Source organism: Psittacula echo (genome assembly GCF_963264785.1).
Source record: "Psittacula echo genome assembly, chromosome: 6".
NCBI classification, from domain to species: domain Eukaryota; kingdom Metazoa; phylum Chordata; class Aves; order Psittaciformes; family Psittacidae; genus Psittacula; species Psittacula echo.
This window is the reverse complement of record NC_137743.1, coordinates 52,134,805-52,158,180: the sequence shown is the minus strand read 5'-3', so window position 1 is coordinate 52,158,180 and position 23,376 is coordinate 52,134,805. Positions and strand designations below refer to the sequence as shown.

The following is a 23,376-nucleotide window of genomic DNA, read 5'->3' as shown; positions in this document are numbered from 1 at the left end:
CGATCCATTTAAGTCTCATTGTGCTTTGCATGTTACAAACCAAGTTTTATGGATTTGAGATGTCTTTTAGGCCTTTTCCTCATTTGTTGTCCTCTGGCTGTGACAAATAGCCTTCTGCCCTTTTTTGGGGCCTGTTTCAGTTGGTCTGTTTTATAGTATTGTGGGTTCATGTCCCCTCTCTTGGCTAGGACTGGATCTTTTTCTGCATGTACAGTCTTTGCTCATGGATTTAACAGAAAAATTTGTAATTTCTCTAATTCCCTGAGTTTAGGTTGTTTGTGGCTTTGTTTTTTTGTTTTTTTTTTTTTTTTTTTTAATATAATACTATTTTACTATTGTTCAAATAGCAGCCAGAAGCATCCAGGTGAGGTCAAGACCTCACTGTACAAACTGAAGTAAGAGGCAAGCCTGCTCCCAAGTCCTTGGAGTATAGCTGTTTGGACGCTTGCATAAATTGCAGGGTTAATTGATGCATATTTCTACAGGTTTCAGGCTAGGATGGCAAAGCACATCTCAAACACAAATAAATTCAGTCTCTTTTCCTCTGTGGAAATTGGAGATTGGTTCTGTGGTAACACTTCCCTCCTAATTCCCACACATGTACTTGTTACTGACATATATATGACTATGGTCAATATAGGTGCTTAACTTTTTAAAGAGCCTGTGTAAGTCACTAAGTGCTTATTGCTTTGAAGCAAATGTAAATTAGAAATAATTTTGATTTGCTAACGTAGTCAAATAAGGAACATTTCTATTGATCTTTGTCCCAGAAGCCAATTATCTGGATTAAGTGTTTTTATTATATGAAATACAGTACATAGTATATATCATTCTGCATTGATCAGTGTGAAATTGCATATTTAGGACAAGCACTGTAAGAGTGGTTAACAAGTGATTTATTTTTTAAAAGTAAATCCTGTTTTACTCCCCCCCGCTTTTACCTGTTCAGCAGCTGTGCTTGTAACTGACCAGGAGGCTGTTGATGCATGTGGATCAACACATTCTTGTTCCAATCATTTCCATTTTGGCTTCCTTCCCTTTCACCCTGCTCCATCTACACTATGTTCCCTCCCTCTTCTGCCTCCCCAACGTTGTAGAGCTTACCTGTATTTCTGACTCCCTAGCATTAGCAGGTTTTGCCACACTGTGCTCTGCATTGAAAGAGTGTTCGCTGTATTAAATAAATACATTGCGGCAATCTCTCATGCCAGGAAGCGATGCTAAAGATGTGGAGAATTTAGTAGCGCATGTACAGGTGATGGTTATAAAAAGTGTGCTGAATCTACACGCTAGTGCCGCTATATCGGCGGGGGGCGCGGGTCGGTGGTCCGCTGCGGCCAGGCTCCCGGGTGCCGCCGGCAGGGCTGCTCCCCACCCCGCCGAACCGGGGCCCCGGCGCTGCCTCCCGGAGGGAGGATGCGTCCGCGGCGCTCCGCTACGAGACTTGCGCTTGCAAGACGGCGACCTCCAGGAATCGCTCTGCCTCTCGCTACCCAAACGCCGACAGTATCTACACGTATCGCTACAGCGGGCCGTGCCTCAGCCCCGCAGCAACTTAATAATCTTGGTAACATCCTGCTCTCGACTCATTTTCTTGGCAGTAGTTTTAATTACGTTTCGGGCTCCTGAATGAATTTGTTTTCTCTGGATCCTTGGTGTATTGAGACGCTTGTCACGTTTGGGTGCCTGCAATCACTGATGCGTTTGTTTTAGGGGATGAATTAGTCTTCTCAGCCTGAGCATGTCCAATTTCTGAATTAGATTTCATTGAAAGCTAGAACAAAACAAAACAAGCAGCGGGTTTGCTGTGCCACTTTCTCCCACCCCCTCGTTCCCCGCGGCGGGGTAAAAATCGCGCGTTTCCATTCGGCTAGTCAAAAGCGGATCCTGGCCCGGGCCCGAGCGTGCGGAAGGGGCAGCTCCCTCCTTCTCCCCCTCCCCCCCCCCCCGCCGTCGCGGTGCCCCCCGCCGCTGAAGTTGGGGGAGCGGCAGTGAGCGCAACCCCGCGCCCCCTGCACTCACCTCCATGTGGGGAGCGGGGGGGCGCCGCACCGACCGTGCAGTGCCCCGCCGACCTCGCTCCAGGCCGGGCGAGGGCCACGCAATGCCGGGCGCCCTGCGGGCAGGGGCTGCGGCTCCGCGGAAGAGCCTGTGCTCGGCAACCGAGATGCTGGAGAGCAGCCTCGCCTTTTTCTCCGCTCTCTGGCCTGGGAGCATGGGCCCCCCCGGGACATATACACACATTATACATATATATATAAAATACTATAATTCTGGATACATCTAAATATGTTAACTGCGATTAATTTCGCTGCTCTTGCAGAGCCACCCCGCTTCCCCGCGGAGCTGCGAACTCCCCTCCATGCCGCCCGCTCGGGCACCCCGCTGCCCGATCCCCGCCGCCGCCGCGCCGTGCCCCGGCGGCACCGAGCGCCGAGGCTCCGCAGTCACGTGGCGCTGGGGGGCGGGCGGCGGCGGCGGCGGGGGGGCCGCTCCGCAGTTCGCGGTCTGCCGGCGCCCCGGCACACACCGAGCGCTGGAGGCTCCGCTGCGCCGTCTGCCAACCCTGGATCTACCTCCGTGCTTTTTTATCCCCGGCTTCTTTTTTCTCTCCCCATCGTCCGTTTTTCTCAATCTCGGAAAATTCTTGGGGTGCTGGGGGAATTTGGGATTTTGTTTCTAAAGCGAGGTGTCTGGGCATCTTCCCACTGCACCCGCTGCCTTGCTCCACTTGCCCTTGCGCCTTTTTGCTTCTTTTCCCCTGCCAATCTCTCCACCAAACCCGGGCTGATGTGCTGTGCAAGAGGCTGGAAATGGAAGTGTTGATGCTCTGGCTTTTCCCCTGGATATTTCAGTGCGTGTCGGTGCGGGCGGACTCCATCATCCACATTGGTAAGAGAGGGAGCAGGGCGGGGGGGTGGAGAGGGACGCGGTGGCTAAATAAATAAATAAAGGGAGCGTCTCGTTTAACCGCGGGAATGTCACAGGCAGCGGTTCAACCCAACTCTGCGGAGAGACAAGAGGAGGGAAGGGCGACAGGCAGCGGAACCCTTCCCCCCCACCCGGTTGTAAAGTTAGGGGCGAAACGGCGGCGGGGGGGGTGAGGTGGGGGTGTGCGCCGGTGCCGCCGCTGCGGTTTCCCATGTGGCAGGGGAGCCCGTGCGGGGACCTGTTTGCGGGGAAAGGCTTTCTTCCTCCCCCCCGCCGCCCGCCTCCTCGCCACCGAAAACAAACAACCGCCCCCAACACCCCAGCGGGAGCGAGGCATAACCTGAACGTGCTCGTAGGGAAAACTTTCGGGGAGCTCAAGCCCGGGTTCCCAATCCCGCGTTCCCATCCCCTGCCGTAGCAGGTGTCAGCCGAACCGGAATGCCGGGGGGAGAGGGAGGAACGGGGGAACTCGGCTGGGGAAGGGTTAGAAAGGAGAGATTTGCAGCGGCTGTGTGCGTATGTGTGTGTCTGTGAGCTCAACTGTTGTGGTCTGAATAAGATCTCATTACATTAAACCCCTGAGCAGCAAGGAGGCTGGATCAGCAGTGGGAAGAAGAGAGGGATGAATAAGGGGCAAAAGAAAGGCTGATGTGAACTTTTATGGCTTCTGGGAGCAAGGCATGGTGCTGTCCGCGGAAAGCCTGGCAAGCAAAAACGAGTCTCTGCAGTCACCTTTTTGCAGGTGTTGAAAGGTACCAGCAGGAACGAAAATGAGGATGTTTAGGGGCGGAGAGGGGGGAGAGAATCACTTGTGGAGGATGATCGAGGGGAGTACAGATGATCGGGAGTACGGCTGGGAAATGAAAAGCCGTAATTCCCACCGGCCTTTTCGGGAGGATGAGAGATCAAAAAGAGGAGGGGGCAGGGGCGGGAGCGACCCTGGCGAGGGGAGGCTCCGCGGAGACGGGAGGAAAGTACCGCTGCGACCCAGGGCGAGGAGGGAGAGAGAGGACCGACCCCCTCCCAAGTTCCCGGCAGGGGCGGCTCCGGGGCCTGCGGAAGGGGGATTCTCTCGGCGCCGCTCGCCTCCGGAGCCTGGGGGCGCAGCCAAGGCAGACAGCATTGCGGAGGCATTAAGGAGACGGGGCCAGCCCTGACAGCTGCGGGGGACTCCCGTCCCCTGGCGCTCCCCAGGGCACGGCAGACCTGACCCCGGCGGCACAGGGGCAAGCCCCGTGGGGAGGCGGGGGGGCACCGAAGGGAAGTGCCCTGACCGAGGTGGGGGAATAGCCTCCGCGGCTCTCCTCGCCCACGCTGTCCTGCGAGTGGAGAGGAGGAGTTACCTCAGCTTCTCCTCGCACGAACTTCAGCCCGAGTGGTGGTGGCGAGCAAACTCCTCGCGGAAATAGCGGTCCGGTGGGCAAGAAAGGGGAGCTGCTGTGTGCAGGGCCAGATTTCCCATGGGCAGTACGTGGAGGCTCCAGCCACAGGCGCGCACAGTGTGAATCAGCAGGACTTCTTCAGGCGGGCGGATAACGTTTTTTTGCTTGTTTTGTTGCCAGCACTAAAGAGCTCCCACCGCCACGAAGAGCCGGGCAGTTAAGCCTAGTGTGGGCGTTCATACGCGCCCTAGAGAGCGGATTTTATGTAACACACATCGCCAGATGTTTTCACGTTAACTGCATAAACAGGACAGTGAAATTAAAGCTTCCAGGTTATGGACACAAATCCCGGCTTCATGTTCGTGTGTGCATGCAAGCCTCAATAAAACCATTCCCGAAAGGCAGCAGCCTAAGGACCCGCAAAGCAGTGAGCAAAAGTTGGTCAAATTCCCAAGCCTGCTCCCTTTCTGGTCACTGGCGGGGTGCGTCCCTCACGCCAGCGTGGTTCCGGCTCAGGGCTCCCTCAGTGCCGGTGGAGCAGAAGTGGCCGGAGGAGGTCTGAGCCTCTCCGTGCTCGGGACGAAGCCGAGCAGACGCATGTGTGGGTCCGGGCCCCACAGGCGTCCAGTGCCCCCGATCAGCCGGCTGGAGCGCTGTATGCTCCTGGTAGGGGAATGACCAGGGGGATTCTGGGGCGGCCGAACCCTCCTCACCCTCTGTCGCCTTCCTCCTCTCAGGTGCCATTTTCGAAGGCAATGCTGCCAAGGACGACGAGGTGTTCAAGCAAGCGGTGTCGGATCTGAACCTCAATGACGACATCCTCCAGAGCGAGAAAATCACTTACTCCATCAAGCTCATAGAGGCCAACAACCCCTTCCATGCGGTACAGGAAGGTGAGCTCCCCGGGCGGCACCCCCGGTGCGGGCGAGCTGCTCGCTGGGAAGGGACCGGGCTGAGAGAGGATCTCCCCGGCCTGGCCTGGCCCGGCCCGTTGGCGGGGAGGGAGTTTCAGCGCCGGTGAAGCCCGGACCCGTCCTGGCGCTCGGCTGGAAACTTTTCTTCGGTCGGGGGTTGGCGCTGTCTTACAAGGAAAAGGGAGGCACGGTGCGGTGCGGCGGTGGCATGCCCAGCCGTGATGCGTAGGGCAGCCCGGGCTAGTGGTGGCAACCGTGGGAAATCCGGCATGGCATAGCACGGCACAGCACGCAAGGCGGGGGGGGGGCCCGGTCGGTCCTAGATTCGCAAGCGGCAGCTCTCTTCGCCGCTGCGGAGGACAAGCCGGCCTCCACCGCCGCCCTCGTCCCCCCAGCAGGGCCCACGCGTGTACGCGGCTGGCAGGGCAGACGAGGGGGTCCTGCCGGGGAAGGGGTGGTGGTTTCCTGCTGCGCCAAGGGGCCGGGCAGAACGACTCGATGCTTGCGGGAGGTGGCGGGGCACAAGTCGGCATCTCGCTCTGCTCGTCTGCCCCGAAGAGAAGCAGGGTTCAGGCGGCCGGCGGCCGAAGCGTGGCCTTTTGGGAGCAGAACTCCTCCCGGGTGGCTGGGGAAGAGGGTAAGGTAGCCCAGTCGCCGGCTGAAAACCTTCACAGAGTTTGCAAGATCTGACAAGTAGCTACGTAGGTAAATCACTTCAATTAGATTTTTCTTTCTTTTCTTTTTTTTTTTTTTTTTTTTTTTTTTTTTTCCCCAAAGGGAAACGTTTACATTCATCAGCTTGCTTTTACAAATAAGACTTTAAAAAGATATTATTTGTGATTTAATGAAGCTAAGGTTAATTATGGCCTAGGTAATTTCAGAAGCTGTGTTTTTCAGTAGTAATTATTCTAGAAACAGAGAGCTATTTATATACCTAGACTAGAATATTTTAAAAAGTGATTCATCACCAGCCTTACCCTTAGTTCTACAGAGCACATAGTGAATCTTACCCTGTAATGAAAATTTGCATTAATCCATATGTATTTATGCCTAGTTGTGTACATGTAAATTATGGCTACAAAATTACACCAAATGTTAATGTTCATGAACTCCGAACAATTTCTTCCACTTTTTTTTTTTTTTTCCCTTGGAGTAGGTGCTAGTTAATATCACACACACTCAGGAGAAAGAGCAGTATAAACGTTTTTAAGGGTCTAATCCTGTTAACAGTAGGATTCCTCCTGCTGCTCTGAAAGCTTAGTAAGCCAGGATGGAAAAACCCTTTATGAAAATGGGAAGGGACTTTAAAACAAAACTTTACCCACATAGTCAGACACCAGAGGAAAATAAAAATCTCTAAAAATAATGGCGTGTTGATTTATTGGCAAAGATTAACTCTGAACAATTGGATACATTTGCAAAACTCAGTGTCCTATATTGGAGCCTATTCATATTCATGGCAGTGACAGTAGTTGGCTGGCTGAACAATTGCTTCCAACAATGTCTCTTCTCAGCAGTAAAACTTTATGAAACTATTCTGAACGCCCTGGGATCTGACAGTCCTGTGGATGGAGTCCCTTTGCTCAATTTTGTTGAAAGCAGAAGAGCATGAACTGGAGCATTGTTCTTGACCCACTAAGATTTTATTTATTTTTCTTTTTCAATTGGTTTATTTGCTAACCTTGAAGATTCGTATCGCATTTTTGAAGACTATTATGAAAACAAAACTTCTGTATTGAAAATACATGATGAACCCACAGAAAAGACTGGTCAAATTTTTAATCTTTTTGATACAAAATCTTTGTGCTACCTGAGTGTATGTAAATAAATATGTTTCTTACTGTCTCTTCCAAGATGCTTTTTCAGGGCTCATGTGCCCCTTACAGTTAGAATTTCTCTTTGATGAACTGACCCCACACTGGAGAATTCAGGAAGTTGTTGATGAATGTTCACAATTCCAAAGAGAACTTGTTCTCTGTCGCCACTTGATTAAGGCATATCCATGTGTCTTCTTTTGGGAGGACTGCAAAATGATCCTATCTGTGAGTAAAAGCTTGCCACAGTGAGAGAGCCAAGATAAGAGTATCAGACTTTGCTCAATTTCCTGGCTTGCTTTGTTGGTGCAGGTCAGGTCTTTTTTTTTGTGTAAGATTTAATTTCCTACTTTTGAAGCTGTTATGCAACTCGCTGACAGAATGATCCACAGGATGTACAAGTTCCCGAGTTATTCTAACTGAGCAGTGTCTCTCTGCCCAGTGTTACTTAGTGTCATTCCGACTATTCAAAATCTAATTGTATCGCACTGTATGGATGTCCTTCTCATTTTGGCTTATAGTAGTCAAAATAACCTGGAGCAAATCTGCTGCCCAGACTGCTTGTAGGATCTTGCTGCTGCTACATAAAATGCCCTGACACCCACATTATTCTTCTGCAGTGAATTGCTAAGCAGCACCATGGAAATCAATGTTGCAAGCATTAGTTTCATAGTGATGGAACTTTTTATAGTGAAAACCAATTTGGAGTAAAAATAGACCATTTTGATATTGCTGCCAGAATAGTTCACAGAAGCAAACCAATCACAAATACTGTTTTTATTTGAAGTGTCTTTTGCAGAGTCTTGTGAGATGACATGGTAAATTATTCCTTAAGTCCTTTTAAAAGAATGCTGCAAGCAAGGACCATCATTTCAATAATACCGTGCTAGTAAGAGTTATGGAAAATCATCCCTCCATGTAACAAGGTTTATTACACAGTAACAAGACTTTAATTACTGATGGAGATAGTCTTTAAGATGCATTTGATCTGACATTTATTGTGCAGGTGGAGAACTTCTGCATGGGTAGGATGCATGGAAGAGTAGTAACTATAGGATTTTTTTGGTAGGAGCAATGCATGTGCAGAACTAAAGGCCAAACAGAAGCTACCTTGCCTTTCATAAATAGAGTAGTTTTCAGTGCTGGAAGGTGCTTAGAAGTGTCATAAGATTTTGAAAACAAGCTTTAGGGACTTTACTTTAGAGAGAGAAGAGCGCTACTGTGATAGTTTCTGGTGACTGAAATAGATAAATAAAATGCAGAGATCCTGTTTTTTCGAAGGTGGGCACTCATGTTAATGGTGCCAGAGAACAGTAATTAACAAAATGTAAATTGTATTCCATCTTGTCTTTCATTTTAATATACATTGCAGAAGAAGATCCTGTTGTGCTGTTAAGTAAAAAGGTTACTTTGGCCCCATCAAACTCATATTCTATAACAAATTGTGGCAAGTGGGTGGAAGGAACTTCAGTGGCAAGGGATGTAACAGTAAAGAATCAACAGACTCTAGTGTACACATAAAATAGGACTTTTGTCTGTGCTTGCAAGTAGTCATCACATTTTGTAGAATATTGCTTTTATGTATGTGGGAATTACTTGAGGGAAAAATTGCTTTTTCACTGACTGTCATGGGAGAAAATATACATGGGGAATCATTGTTCTTTTTGTATGGTGTTAAGGAAATGAGCTTAAATCACAGACATGATGTTAAATTATATCCTTGCTTCCAAAAGAGCTATGTGCTCAGTTTCTGTTAAGTGATTGAAATGTGAGATAATAAGTGCTTGTTTGTGTGTGGTGTGTATTAAAGCTAGTACTGTGGTAACCTTTCTATGATTCAAGGATTCAAATAGGCTCAAAGGTATGAGAAACAATTTAAAGCTTTCAGTTCAAATTGGGATTTTTGAGCCTGCCATTGGTTTTGAAAAGGGACTGTGTGTATGATATATGGGTGGCAAACAAGTTTCTAGCTGGGCTTGAAAACATGATTCTATGTTTTAAACTAAAAAACAAATAAAGCTAAAATGTAAGTTTCTAAAATGCTGCTTTTAGAGGTGGAATACTTAGCCGTAAGTCAAAACTGGGGCATAGGAAAGCTAATACTCATAGTGCTCTTTGGAGAAGAGATCCAAAGGAGACAGTTACTTGGAAACTGTGAAACTTTAAAACCCTGTTTCTTAGCGGATGATGCTTGCATATCTGTGGAGCTTTCCTGGAGCTGAAACTTGCTGTTCTCTCTGCATAGCAATTTCAAATGAATTGTTTCTAATTTGGGCAGCCTTGTATGTGTGCTTGTTGATGTTAAAATGCTGTCAGCTCTGGAAACCAGAACAAATTTGGAAAATCAGTATGTGATTTGAGAGCAAGAACGGTGTTCCATAAAAGGGTTTATTGTCAGTCCCATGCATGCTGCTGTGGTTTCAGAGCAACTCAGAGCAGTTGATTTTTTGGATATCTGTGTTGTATACCATTGAGTGATTCTGATCTCTTTATCATAGTCAGTAGAACTTGGTAATGATACATACTTGGCATAGAATAGAGTACATAGAATAGACTATTTCAGTTGGAATGGGCCTACAACGATCATCTAGTCCAACTGCCTGACCAATTCAAGGCTGACCAAAAATGAAATGCCTCTTAAAAACTGACAGGCTTGGGGCACTGACCCCCTTCCTAGGAAGCCTGTTCCAGTTTTGACCCACACGGTTGGTAAAGAAAGGCTTCCTTTTTTTTTGCCCCTGCACCTCCCCTGGTGCAGCTTTGAACCTTCCCATGGCCCTGTAACTGGATATTGCGGAGGAGAGATCAGCACAGAGTTCTTGAGCTGTCTTGGTTCAGCACATATATTTCATGTTACTACAACAGTTGCTTTCTAAGAGTTTTATTTGTTGAGAAGGAATAAGCTGATCAATGTGTAGATAACGAAGATGAAATACAGACATGGAGAACAGGACTCAGCAGCTATGTTGCTATTCTTCCATGTTTTATCTGGCTAAAATCTCAAGCAGAGCTATGCTTGCCATGTGTGCATTGCCCAGTGGTAGGGAACCGCGAAGTGGCATGACTGTATGCTTGTGTCTGTTTCAGTAGTAGTGCAAGTGTCCCTGACCAGAAAGCCACAGATGGCCCAGAAGCTGTGTTCTGGCAAAATACAGACTTAAGACTTCAGTTAAAAGACTGTTTTCTCTGTTGTGAGATTTTAGGTGGCTATTAAATACAGAAGGGGACAACAGCTGTGAAAAGATAACCCTGGGCATGGTGATAACCCTTCCCTTGCCATTGGGTAAGCCCAGGTCTAGCACCATATAAAGCTATGTCAAATAGGTGTTTATATAAATGTGGGGTAAGACATTTTGTTTTGTTGAGCTTAGTTTCACATACTGCAGAAGTGAAGGTTGTTTTTAGAGTTAGGATGTGTCGCGGAAAGGACTCAGTCAGAGATCAATGTGATCAGACAAAGCCATTTATTATCGAAAACTAACCCTTTATATACTATTTCTTAAAGTTGTCTTCACTAACTTGGCACATTGTGATTGGATACATATCTGTGTGGCCCTTAACAACTAACATATAATTGGTTAAGCACAGGTGTGAGAACCTGACCTTCAAAGTTTTCCAACAGTCCTCAATTTAGCAACTCAGTAAATTCCAGCTCCTTCTTATCTTGCTGGGATTCTCACTCCCAGTGTTTCGCTCCCATCCTCCTTCATCTTTTGTTGTTCCTTGGTTCGTGTCGACCTTCACGTAGGCACCTGCTGATCTGGGCACATGGCCGTTCTTTGCCAGAAAATCATCCACAAGGATGTTTTAATAGAATGGAAGAGTAGAGAGAAAGGAAAAGGAAGTTTAAAAAATAGAAACAAAAAGTAAGATAAAAAATCATAAAATATTGCATATACAAATTATTAGGTTTTTGCAAAACAAGGCTTTATTGATTTGACTGCATTGGATTGGGTTTGATGCCTAGCTAGAAACCATAGGCTGTACCTAGATTCCTAATGTAAAACACAAAAAAAATGCAAAATTACTCTCTGCCATATAGCAAAGGATTGGTTTATATCAATATACTGTCAATTGATTTTTCTCCAGTGGTTTCTCTGAAGTCTTTCCTTGTCATGTAACTTTACCTTTATCTGCTCTTCTGATGTGGCTTGCTTCAACGCAGATTTCACACAGTTTTCATCAGGGTATGGGGTCTTGTTTGGCAGTTTTTGACAGGTAAACTCTGAGCACATATTGCTACATAATTATTTTTCTAGGTTTAATCTGAGCCATCAGCACTTTTTAAAAACCAGCCAGGAAGCATGAAGGGTGGTGATCCCTCCCATGGTCAGAGAGGCCTTGCTATGTGACTACACATTGTTTTCTGCACTAGTTTGCTGCAGTTAAAAGCTGTTGCTTCTTGGCTTGGATGGGCTTAACAATTTTACCTCCTTGTGCCCTTTGAGACCAGACCAAGGTCTGTTAAGGACTGCCACAGTGGAGACATCTGTGACACCATTGTCTCATTGTGGTTGCGTTTTCATGCTCTGTAGTTGCATGGCTCAGTATATTACAAACTGGAGTATTTTGCAGAGCTAAAGAAAACATTTAATTAAAATGTCCATCTCTTCCCATTCATAGAATCATAGAATTGTTCCTGTGTGTTTGTCATGCTGAAAGCAAGCACCTGCAGGTATCTTTGGTAGAAAAGGAGTCAATAGGCTGTAAAGGAGTCTGTTTGGTGTTGAGGATGAAGGCAGGCTACAGACTGTGGGCAAACATCCATATACCCCTCTGCTTTGTTGTTTCTTTACATTTGTGATTTGTTACTTTGTAGCCATGGCTCTTCGGGTTCTAGTCACAATTTAATTGCAGGTGCCAAATATTTTGTACTTTTGGGAGGCAGTCCCAGGCACACACATCCCTGCTACAGCTTAGGTCTTGTTTTACAGGATCTATTTGGGTTAGTTCCATCCTAGCCATGTTCTCTGCTTTTGCAGAGGCTTCTGTCAGTTCAGGTGGGGCTGAGCTAGCTGGGGACCAAGCTCCAGGCAGTGCCATGCATTGGGGTGCAGCAGGCAATGAGGAGTCAGAGGAAGCAGCAGGTGCTGCTGTGGGCTCACAGCTTAGCAGTAGTAAGGTAGTAAGGGTTGGTTGGTTGGTTTGTTTGTTTTCTGTGGAAAGACCAGGAGCATTGATGTGATCTGTTTGGAGCAGAGTCCTGCTCCAGTTAGAAGGATTTTGTCTGAAATATTCCCCCCCTTCTATCTCTATAACAGATTAAGCTTATTTCTTCTCTCTCTTCTAATATATGGACTTGCTAATACTGTTGTTTCTGTGTTGGGTATGGGTCACCCATCTGTTTTAAGGGTATTGTGCACAAGAGTAGCTGCAGGGTAGGCTACAATTCTTTTTGAATACCCAGTGGTCTTTCCCACTAATCCTGCTGCGGATCCTGCTCATTTATCAAGTAGCTGCAGTTGGGTTTCTTTTTCTAGGATTTCATCATAGAAAATATGCTACATCATTAGCCAACATGCTAGAAATTATCCCAAATGATCAGAAATGAGCAGTATTGATAAAAATATTAGCAAATATGTTTGAAGATTAAATATTTTCTTTCTGTTTCTCTTTTTATTTCATTTGTTTTTCTTGAAGAAAATATTTTTTCTGAGTGCTTTGTCTGTGGCACCTTTTCTCAGTCATTACTGTGGAGGACGATCTGTAAATGTGAAATGAGTATACAAAACCACCTCAGCCTGATCTAGTTAAAATAATGGTGAAAAAAAATGATCCTTAATTGTGAAATACGATCTGTATATATGCATATATGTATGTATGCCCATATATTCCATACAAACAATTTAATTGCTAGATTTACTGTAATGTGTCCAGCAGAGAATACGCCTTGACCTTTTCTGTGTTCAGAATCTTCCAGCTACAGATGATTAGAGGATTGACTATCTAAAATTACATTTTAAATTATGTCTTCATGCAGAATGAGATGAATTTAATATTTTGATGTGATTTATCATGCTACGGTTGAGCCATACTGTGAAAGCAGTTAAAACTACACATTCTTTGAGCAGAGGGATATCGTCATGTTTATTAGAACTGTTTATGGCTTACACTAGTCATTTACTGGAAGGAAAACTAAACAAAGCCTCAAAGCCTAGTTATAGAATGACAATAGTGCCTGCCTATAAGACTACAGCACCCTAGGAGTGTGGCTGAAATAGTTACTTCAGATTTAACTTCTTGCCACTTCAGAGGAACATAGTCAAACCCATGTTCATTTTTTAGGCAAAGATCAAGAAGCTTTTCATGCTTTTATTCATAATAAGTTCCCTCTGAGGGGAATTCCTGTTGTGTCTTTATTTGTCTCTGTCATCTCATGCTTAGAGGTATTTTTTCAATTTGCTCCTCAGAAAGAATTTACTTAAAATGCATTGTTGGAATCATGGCTGTGTGAGTCTTTTATATATATACACACACATATATATATATTCATTCTAGCAGGACACTTTCACATAAAACCAGACATCTGCATATATATACTCTTTTAGCAAACATATAATATATGTATAGTAGAATGAAAATGGCTCACACAGTTATTGCTTTTCTGGCAAAAGATTTTTCCATAATTTATATATATTTGAGATGATTTTGAAAAATGGCTTACATGTTCCATTTTGCATTTTGACAGTTTTTTTTCTTTTTTTTTTTCCATGTACTAGAACTTGCAGTGATTTTTCTTACATACAGGAATGATGTGTGGTTCTTTCCATCTAGAAACCTGTTGAAAGACACCAGGTTTCAGACCAAGGAATGAAACATTTTAGACACATGGCACATACAAGTTATGCAGACTACCTTACACAAAAAAGTGTCAGCTCTGAAGCTGAAATCTAGGTGCCATCCTGAGAGTCCTTTCCATTTTACTCTTCACTGAGGAAAGGGACCAGCTAATGCTAATCCTTAGTGTGGCTCCTTGGCTATTAGAATTCTTGTCCATGTGAAAATTTAGGTGAGACTGTTCAATAGAATGCAGCATGTTGAGAACCTCATTTTATATCATATGTAGATCTGTAATAATTCCAAAGGGAGACAATAATGATATGCTAATATGCCAAGTTTTCTTTCATTTACATAACTTTAAGGCAATAAATATCTGAAATGAGAAATATGTTGAAAAGGGTTTTTTTATGTTTTTCCTAATGGCTTGCATTTAATTATAATTTGGAGACCTGACTGCTGTGCTTGAAACTACATTCAGGTTTGTGGGTTTGAAGTGCTTTTTATAGCCTTAAAGGTATGTCTTATTAAAAAGACACTGTCTGTACTAGCCCTGCTTTTGTGAAGTTCTGTTCCTTTGACCCTGTTGTGGCATGTTGATGCCTGTCTATTTTTTTTCCTTTTGCCTATTACATATTCAGATATGCAGTAAGAATTAATACTGGAAAGTACAAACCACCAGTGCTTAAAGGTATAAAGAACCAAGAGGCATTAATTTCAAGTGGTGTTTGACTACATTAAAACACACAGCAGGGTTTCTGCTGCTTGACCTTACTGAGAACTATTCCCTTAGCAACCTTTCATAGAGTAAAAGGACAGTAAGAAAACATTTTTTCTTCCTCCAATATTCAACAGAATAGTATTTAAGAAATTACTTTCTCTCTTAAAGAATACTACAAGCTCAAACCAAAAATCTCCCAGTGGGTCCAGCATCTCATTATGGATCTTGTTTCTCCGTGCAGTCATTTAATCCTCTGCTTTTTAACTTATCTCAGTCTTTGAGATTTTAAGTAGTAGCATTGCTGATGGAATATTTTCAATATCTTCAAGAACTCACTGGTAATCTGTTTTGTTCTTATTTAGAAAGTGAATAAAAGGATTTTCCATATAAGTGAATGTTTGTAAACTTCATGAAGATTGTCAGCAGGTAAATGACTCAGCTTTATAGGATTACTTAATACTTAGGAAATACCAATTATTTGCTGCTTGGTAAGAATTTCAGTGGCAAAACCATATAATTATCTAGAGCAGCATTTCCATAGCCCTTTGTTTTCTTAACCTCTCTGCTCCTGGATAAAGGTATAACTTGGGATAGTGAAAAGAAGAGAGACTGAGCTTTTCAGTGTTTTTTCTGTCTGTTTGCAAACACTTGACTTCATTCTATTTTTATTTAAAAAATTCTTTAGAACTCCAAGGAAAACTCTAGTATAAATTGAGCATTATCTTGTGTGGAATATTAGCTACATTTTAATCTAAAGGACTGATGTTTTGTTCATTTTCTGTCCTATTGGAGCACATTTTTGGAACGATAACAGTTATCTGACACACTCAGAGAAAAGAAATTTAGAATGTGATGTCTGTAAGGGTCAAAACACAGAGGGCTAGGATGTTGAAGTGCACAAAAAATAAAAGGGAACAACCCAGTTACTGGCTTTATTTTTACTGAAACTTTATTTTTCTTTCAGCTTGCTTTTGTGCTGAAGCTCTTCAGTTACTGTGGAAGTAACAGTTTTTCTGATACAGCTAGGACTTAGTGACCCAAACAGAAAAAGCTTGGGCTTCCTCTGGTCTGAGCAAGAGACTTGCACAGCATGGGTCTAGATTTTTAAAGAGGCTGTAGAAGGGCAGGGCTGCCACAACGTTAGCGAGTAATCAGTCTGCAAATAATCACTCTGTGGCAGGCATTTCAGTTCCTGAGAGAAGAAAAGGTATTTCCAAAGTGTGCTTACAGGACAAGATAGGGAAAGATATGGTCTAGCAGAAGTTGAGGTTCACTCAGCCTCTGCTCGTAGAAAGTCACTTGTCCAGGGCAGCTTGAAATTAGAGTGCCTACATCTGGATTAAAGTGATGCACAGTCAGCATGAAAAGTAATTTCACATTTCAGCACTACCGAGGTTGGGATTTTTTTTTTTTTTCAGTTTTATTTTTTGTTTTCTTTTCCTTTAGAAAAAACCTATCAAATTGTAAGAATGCTGATGAACTGTATGTGATAGTGTTTAGGGAACACTTGTGAGGAAAGTCTGCCAGCAAGGCTTCTAGACAAGCAGTATCTTCAGCTTTGCGGTTAGTGCACCCATTAAACGTGTTACAGTGCTTCAGCAGCTAGCGGGTCCTGCCTTGCCTCTGGATGGGTGCTCACAAAGTCAGCTGTGCAGGCAAGCCGAAGTGCTGTTGTCAAGCGTGATTAGAAACAGCCCTCTTAAAAGCAGGTGGTTGGAATAATCTTTCCCTCCCTTCTCTGCCTGTGGCAGAGGCTCTGGTGTGTCAGGATTGGTTCACAATTGGGTTTCTTAAGGCTCAATGCCTTAAGAAGGCTCAATGTCCTCTTCGCTTTTACACCGTTGCTTAAAAATAAAACATAATGTCAGCTAAAACTCAGAGTCATCTGGGCAATACATGACTAGTAATGCCTGATTCTTTTGAATCAAATCTGCAGTCCTAATTCTCAAAAGGCAGTTTGCTGTCTTTCTGTATTATTTTTTTTTTCAGTAACCTAATATTTATGTAAGGAAGGACTTTCTTCTGTTATCCGTTTTGTTTGTTCTTAGTGTCTTATCGCCAAGCCAGGGACGGTACAGTTGTAGCTGGTATATCTATGCCTGGGGTCCTTCACCAAATATCCAGTTTCTCAAAGGCATCTGGGTGGGTGGGACATACACTTTCCTATCTATGGTTGTACTTTTCAGAGGCATCTCCTCACTTCCCACCATGTCTCATTTCGTAGGGATAGCAGACTTGTCATTCTACTTCCTAGTGAGGTTTGGAAACATAAATAATTTCTCCAAAGTCTTTTCCAGCTGCCTCCTCTTGTTTGGTAGCATGGTATTCCCCCTCTACTTCCCCCTTTCCCTGCCACTGCGCAATGCAATAGATTTTATGAACATGCTTTTTGTGATTTGCTGGATTATTCTATTTCCACTGCATTTTAATCATCATGATGACAACATCTGTTGGCAGCAGTACACAGATGTCTTTTCAGACATTCTAAGGTTTGTAAATAGCTACTATATCGACATGAGAAAATGAAGGTTTTGTCTTTTCCTTTTACATTAAAAGAAATGGAACTGCATTATGGAAATGAAATATGTGTCTGTGGGAGACTTTCTGCCTTTCAGTCACCGCCAGAGGAAACTAAGTGTTTCACGAGGGTTCCTCCGTGTTACCTGCTGCAGTGAGCCCTTGGTTTCTATTACAGAATTAAGTCTCTCATCCTGCCTTCACTGATATGATGGGTAATTTTCCTCTCTATTTTATTTTAGATTTTAACCTATAAGGCTGTGTATCTCTGACACTATAAGGAAATGGAGAACACGTGGACAAGAAGCCTGAGTGCTCCTTGAGGGCATCACAGTAGCTCTAAAGAATGGCAAAATATCAGGAATGTGAAAAAGAAATTACAGCGGTGATCAGTTACATTTGCTATAGTGCATTCTGGCAATGCTGGCAGTGAAATGCATTCAGAATAAAATGGTAATTTGATCAAAAAATACTTCAGAAAATGTCCATCAACTAGAAGGCAGTTAATGTATTGTCATAATTTTAATGCCCCTTTATTTTCTTTCTTGTGCTAATTATCTTCCAAGAGTCATTGTCCTTTAGGCAGTTCAACATGCAGAAAAGCACCCCATGGGTATGCAAGAAGCAAAGTTTGTTGATCAAAACTGGGAGTTCATGTCCTGCACTCATGGTTGCAATAGGGCTTTAAAATGGATTTTGATAATTCTGCTAACTGGTTTCTTATTGTTGCTGGCCTGTAGGGAGACTATTTGTAAACTGGAGTCCTGAAGTTCTGGGTGGTTGCGCTGAGTCAGTGGAAGTGGCACTTCTCCTAAAGGATGCTGTAAGAGTGGCTTGAAGCAGGATGTATTTGATGTTTTGGCTCTGAAATTCATTTTCTCAAAAAAATAAATGAATAAGCTGTTACATGGGGTAATTAATAGGGAAATAAATTATTTTGCATCTTTAGTGAGAGAAAAATAGGCATCATACTTACACATGTATCATACGTGACATTTTACCTAGTTAAAATCAAGTTGAACTCAGTCACAAGGTGATCAAAGGACAGGCGGAAAAAGGTGTGAGCTAGCCCTCCTCAGTTCACTCCCTGGGTAAGTTTGGTGAACTAATAAGATAAGATTGTTCTCTTTGAAGTTGAAGAGGAAATAGGAGGAATTTCTTTGAATATAGAACAGCGCAGTGACAGCTGGAAAGGCACTGGGAAAGGCTCTGTTGGCTCCAGTGCACCTGGAAAGTGCCTTAAGGCAAAATGAAGGCTTGTGTCAATTTGCCATTTAACTGTTCCCAACTACTTTTTTTGGTGAAGTGTATTTCGCTTAGGAAATACAAATAAATACATGGATTTAGAAAATTCTGTCTTTTAAAAATATCTCTCTGTCTCTTCAGGCTTGCTTTGAATATATGATTTGCAAATAGCTTGTCAGATTGCCAGATTAACTGGGAAGTAGTTGTAGATTTTAGGGCCTTTGGAAAATGCACTTGAAGCTGAGAATTTTAAGTGAGGTCTTCAAGATTTAGCATGTTATTACAATGTTAATAAATAGCTTGAGAATTGATAGGAAAACATGTGATTCCATTGATAAAATGCAAACCAGCTGAGGAAGCTGGTCTAAAACTCAAATAAGCATGCAAGAGGGGAAATGAAATTGCTCTTGAAAAAAGGTTTGTATACATGTGAATTTCAATTTTTTCTTTTCTTTTTTTTTTTTTTTTTTTTTTTTTTGTATTTCTGGTGATGTTATATTGATGTTTAAAAAAATTGCATCAATTTCTTTTGGCTGCAAAGTTTCCTAACAGATATGACAAAATCATTAACTCCATGAAACTGTAGAGACAGACAAATGCAGATGTACTTCGGTCTTGGTCTAATAAATCTAATTTTAAAAAGTCCTTTAAGTTTCTTAATGAGGGGTTGTTAGTATGCAATGTGCCTGTGTTCTTTCCAAAAGATTTTCCAGGGTATCCATATTTGCAAATAATGGCTCACATGGGAAAAGTGTGGCCATCAAGGTAATAGAGTGTTCACAGTGCTTTAAAAAATTGTGCCTGCAATGCATTCATCTGGAATAATATTAGGATTTAAACTGAAGATGGGAAATATTTGCTGACAGGACTGGCCTCAAGGCGTTCTTTTTCCTTCCTAAATGCTGATAAAATTGCTTGAAATGTTCTAAAGTATATTGAAGGTTGTCTCAAGATGGATATATTGGCTTAAAAAAGGATTATTACATTCTCCCCACAATAATACTCTCTTTTTGATGAGATTTTTCAAGAAACTGATTATCTCTCTTTTTCTATAGAAAAATATTGATATAGGAAGTTAACTTGTTGAGAGTGTTAGTTACCTTGATACAGAGAAAGGTCAATTGATTTTCTGGATGCCGGTTGTGGATTAAGTTTTAAATTGTGGAAGTTTGACTCTAACTCTGGTTGCTGGTGAATGAGAATTACAAGGTGAAGAGAGATGGGGGTCTCAGTGCGGTTTCTCATATGTTTGCTTAGCTCTGATCTGTTTAGCGTGGTAAGGAAGACAGAACTTTGTGACTTCTGTATGTGTCATTGGGATTGGCGTTCCTCTTCCCAGTGCTCATGGAGTGTTATCACATACTTCATGCTTCTTCCTGATCTGTCTGTAGGGCCTAAGAAGGGATCTTCCTCTTGAAATGTAATTTAAAGTGCATGTGTTTTACTTCATTCCTTATTTCCTTCTCTCCTTTCTCTTCACTGTCATTCTTGGATCGCCGAAAGTACCAGATTGGCCAAAGGAAGCTTTGAGATGTTTGGTATTTTAGGCTGGTATGCTTGTCACTTAATTCTGTTGTTGCTAAACTGTATTTTCTTAAGACAGAAATGGTTTAAACTAGATGTGGACTTGTGAAGGAATTTTTGTCGCTGGTGAGGTAAGTGGGGACTGCTACTTCATTTTTACTCTCTGTACTGTGTGGGTTGTAATCTATTTCTCAGGATTTTCTGATATAACACATTTTGTGATATTGTTGGGGCCAGCAAGAGGGCCTGAAGTTCCTCTGCTCTGCTCTTGAGTTGCATTGTGGTTCTTGCCTTTGGTCTTTTACTGTAGATTGTGGGACGGCTGTAGGCCAGTTGTTTTCAAGTGTGTTCAATTTCTATACCTTTGGGAAAGTTCCTGAGAGGGGTCATAAATCAAATTAATGACAAAAGATTATTTTTTTTTTATTGCCTGGATTGACTTGTAAACCACAGGTTGAAACCAGTGATAGAAGATTTAGGAAAATAGGATTAGGAATAATCCTTGGTGTTCACAGGACTGATGTCTTCTTGACCCCTTGACTATATTTTCCTCTGACTGAAAAGAATTGGAATTGGCCCAGATAATTCTTCCAGCTTTGTCTCCAAGACACAGAGCATAAGTATAGAATCCTAGAATCATTTAGGTTGGAAAAGATGATTAAGATAATCGAGTCCAACCATAAAATGACAGTATGGTCACTGTCTTTAATCTCATGCTTATGTTTATTTTCCTTAAAATAGTCTGCTAAATCTCTATTTGAAGTACTGAAGGTTTGTCTTATAATTAACCAGCTACAAAAAAAACCTAGAAAAAATTGATAGACATTCTTGAATGACAAGCTGTTATCTAAGTGCTTACAAGCAGATGAACAACTCCCTTAAATTTGCTAGTCTGAATTGTGTTCTGTAAGGAAATACAATGGGAAAGAGAACTGTAGTCTTTGGAGGTATAAAAGCCTCAGAGATATAAAATGAACATGGGATTTTGGGATGTCTGACAACCAACCATAAGCTCAGATACTTGCCTGTTTGCCAAGCATGACTGCCACTGTCATAAAGTAGACTAGAAGTCTTTAATAGCTGTACTTCAGTGCTTGTAAACTAGTGAGCGATTATTTCATCTTCTGTTTATACCATTCATCAAAGCAGCCTGGGCTGACAAAGCCTGGAAAATTCTCAAGGGTCTTTGCTGCTGTTAATGCAGTGCACTACAATGGGACCTCTCTTCTACAACAACGTTGCTAAGTACTTCTAAAATTGTAGTCTATATTGGCACTAACTCACTGAATCGTAGGAGTTGCACACTCCTACCCATCCACCTCATTTGAAATGATTGTAGTAAATTCTTTGGAAGTTTTTCCTTCTGTATATTGCATGTGAACTTTTGAAGTTGATTATGTTTGTTACCATTAATAACACACAGTAGCTACTTGGTGATTTTTAAAAACTCAGACCATCTACCTAAAAAGATAGAAAGAATTATTTCTGTGAGGATTTTGAGGAACTTTCTTTTTTTCCAGAAATCTGAATAAATATCTCCAAGAAATCACTGTATGCAGTGATGTTTTACTGCTTTAATTTACTAAATTTATTAAATACTACTGCAGCTTTCTTCCATTCATAGAAGTTTTATATGAGGACCACAACTTGCTTGTTTCTGTTGATAGAGATCTGAAAGCATAAGCTTATAACCATCAATAACCATGTGAACTTTCACCTGGCTTGATCCTCAGACTCATTACAGCTGAGGTTCTAGGCCACATGTAACCCCCGTGGCAACTATTTGATTTTAAATAGTGCAAATCACAGTTATTTTTTACAAGCAGGCTGAGAATTTGTGCATAGAAAAGCTTTCCAGGCCCACATGCCCTGACCCGTGACCAATATAAGTACTGTGAACATGAGCCAGATCCAGTCCTAGGGATACCTGTAGGTATATGATGCAAGCTTTATCTCCTCTGTCCTGCCATGTGTAGTTGTAGTAGAGCATGGCATACACACGCTTTGGGATGCGTTTCTTCTTTCCTTTCAAGTTAGCTTGGCTCTTCAGCCTCTGTGAGTGGGCATCTTGTACAACAAAGCAATTAAATTGGTCTATTGCTTATGCTTATTGTAGTCATGTGAAATCTTTTGCAGGAATTTCTGAAATATGATACTTGATTCTTCCAGAGTCAGAACCTGCACATGAGAGGAGCTTCTCACATTCATGGGCTTAAAGGCAGTATGGTTCAAGGCACATGTGAGGCACAGGAAGTGACTGTAATTGCAGCATCAGCTTTAGTTGTGGTAATGAATTTGGCTGCTCCATGAAGCTTGCCAGTATTGCTGCTACCCAATGAGAAGGGTTGGGATTTGGGAAAGACAGCTGTGGGACAGGGAAGGAGCACCTTTCCTATTTTCCATTGTCTCCCAACTGACAGCAGGGGTAAATCTGAGTGCACTGCTGGGACTTCACTTGTGGTTTGTCCCTTCATATTTATTTCATATTATGGCGAAAACAGCCTGGACTTAGCCTGAAACAATCTCTTATAATTGTGGCATCAAAATTAGATTCTTCCTAAACTCCTGAGAGGATGTGAGCTGTCTCTGATTAACAGTCCATATGATATACTGTCTGCTTTGCCTGTGTGGGAACTGAGTCCATATTTCTGAAAGGTACAGCCCATGGGAAAATAATTTCAAAATCAGAGCTGCACCATGAGCAAAGTTGAAGGAATGCTGAGTGTTCTCAGTGATACACCCATTTAGGTCAGACACAGGTGATCATCTCACAGGTGAAGGCATGTTCAGCTGGCTAGTGAAAGACAGCCAGGACTGTGTCACTGAGGTGACTGCTTCCAGCTAAGTCACAGCAGACTTGACTGATCTGTACTGATTTGAAGTGGTCAGTTCCTAAGGGAATGAACTGTGGTTTGATATATGGTATTCAATGCAGGCACAAAAATAAAGACTATACTGTGGGAAGTTATTTGTTGAAAATTACTGTCACCTCTAGAAGAAATAGGCAATAAATCTGCTTGACTGTCTTCATTAAACCAAAAAACATCTGTTGCAACTCTTGTTATGGTAACTGAAGTAGGTATTAAGTTTGACTGTAAAAGTTATAGAAAACATAGCTTTAAAAATTCATTACCTGTTTTACTAGTGATTGGCAAATAATTCCTGAAAAGAAGTTTTAAAGGGTCTGATTTGTGGAGTCCAGAGTTCTAAGTCTTGATTTTGGTTTGAGAGTATCTAGCTCTTCCAAGGAGGGTCTGTTTGCAGATTTGAGATCTTTGTCTGATATTTTTCTAAGCTCATAGCCACCTATTGCACAGAAGTGAGCAAGAGCTAGCCAAGTATGGACCATGGGAGAATGAAAACAGAAAATTCCCTAAGAGGATCTTTCAGGCCTTAGTGCCAGCCATGCAGATGGAGCTTGGTATCCCTACTTAGGAATATACTTAAACTGTAATAAGAGAAAGGGTCTACTTGCTCCAAAATACCAGACTGCATTTATTAACTTACCTTAGCAGCTATAGCTGCTGTTGTTGTATAGTGCGAAGCATACA

General features: G+C 42.8%; 1 protein-coding gene across 1 annotated transcript in view; it reads left to right on the top strand.

The window, feature by feature from the left end:
- Positions 1-2,813: 2,813 nt before the first annotated feature.
- Positions 2,814-23,376, top strand: part of GRID1 (glutamate ionotropic receptor delta type subunit 1) — a gene marked incomplete at its 5' end in the record, with an annotated part of 550,600 nt that continues 530,037 nt past the window's right edge. Inside the window, 2 exons of the mRNA XM_080620875.1 lie at positions 2,814-2,892; positions 5,051-5,206. Coding sequence (XP_080477001.1) covers positions 2,814-2,892; positions 5,051-5,206 — 235 coding nt within the window. The remainder of the gene's footprint in view (positions 2,893-5,050; positions 5,207-23,376) is intronic.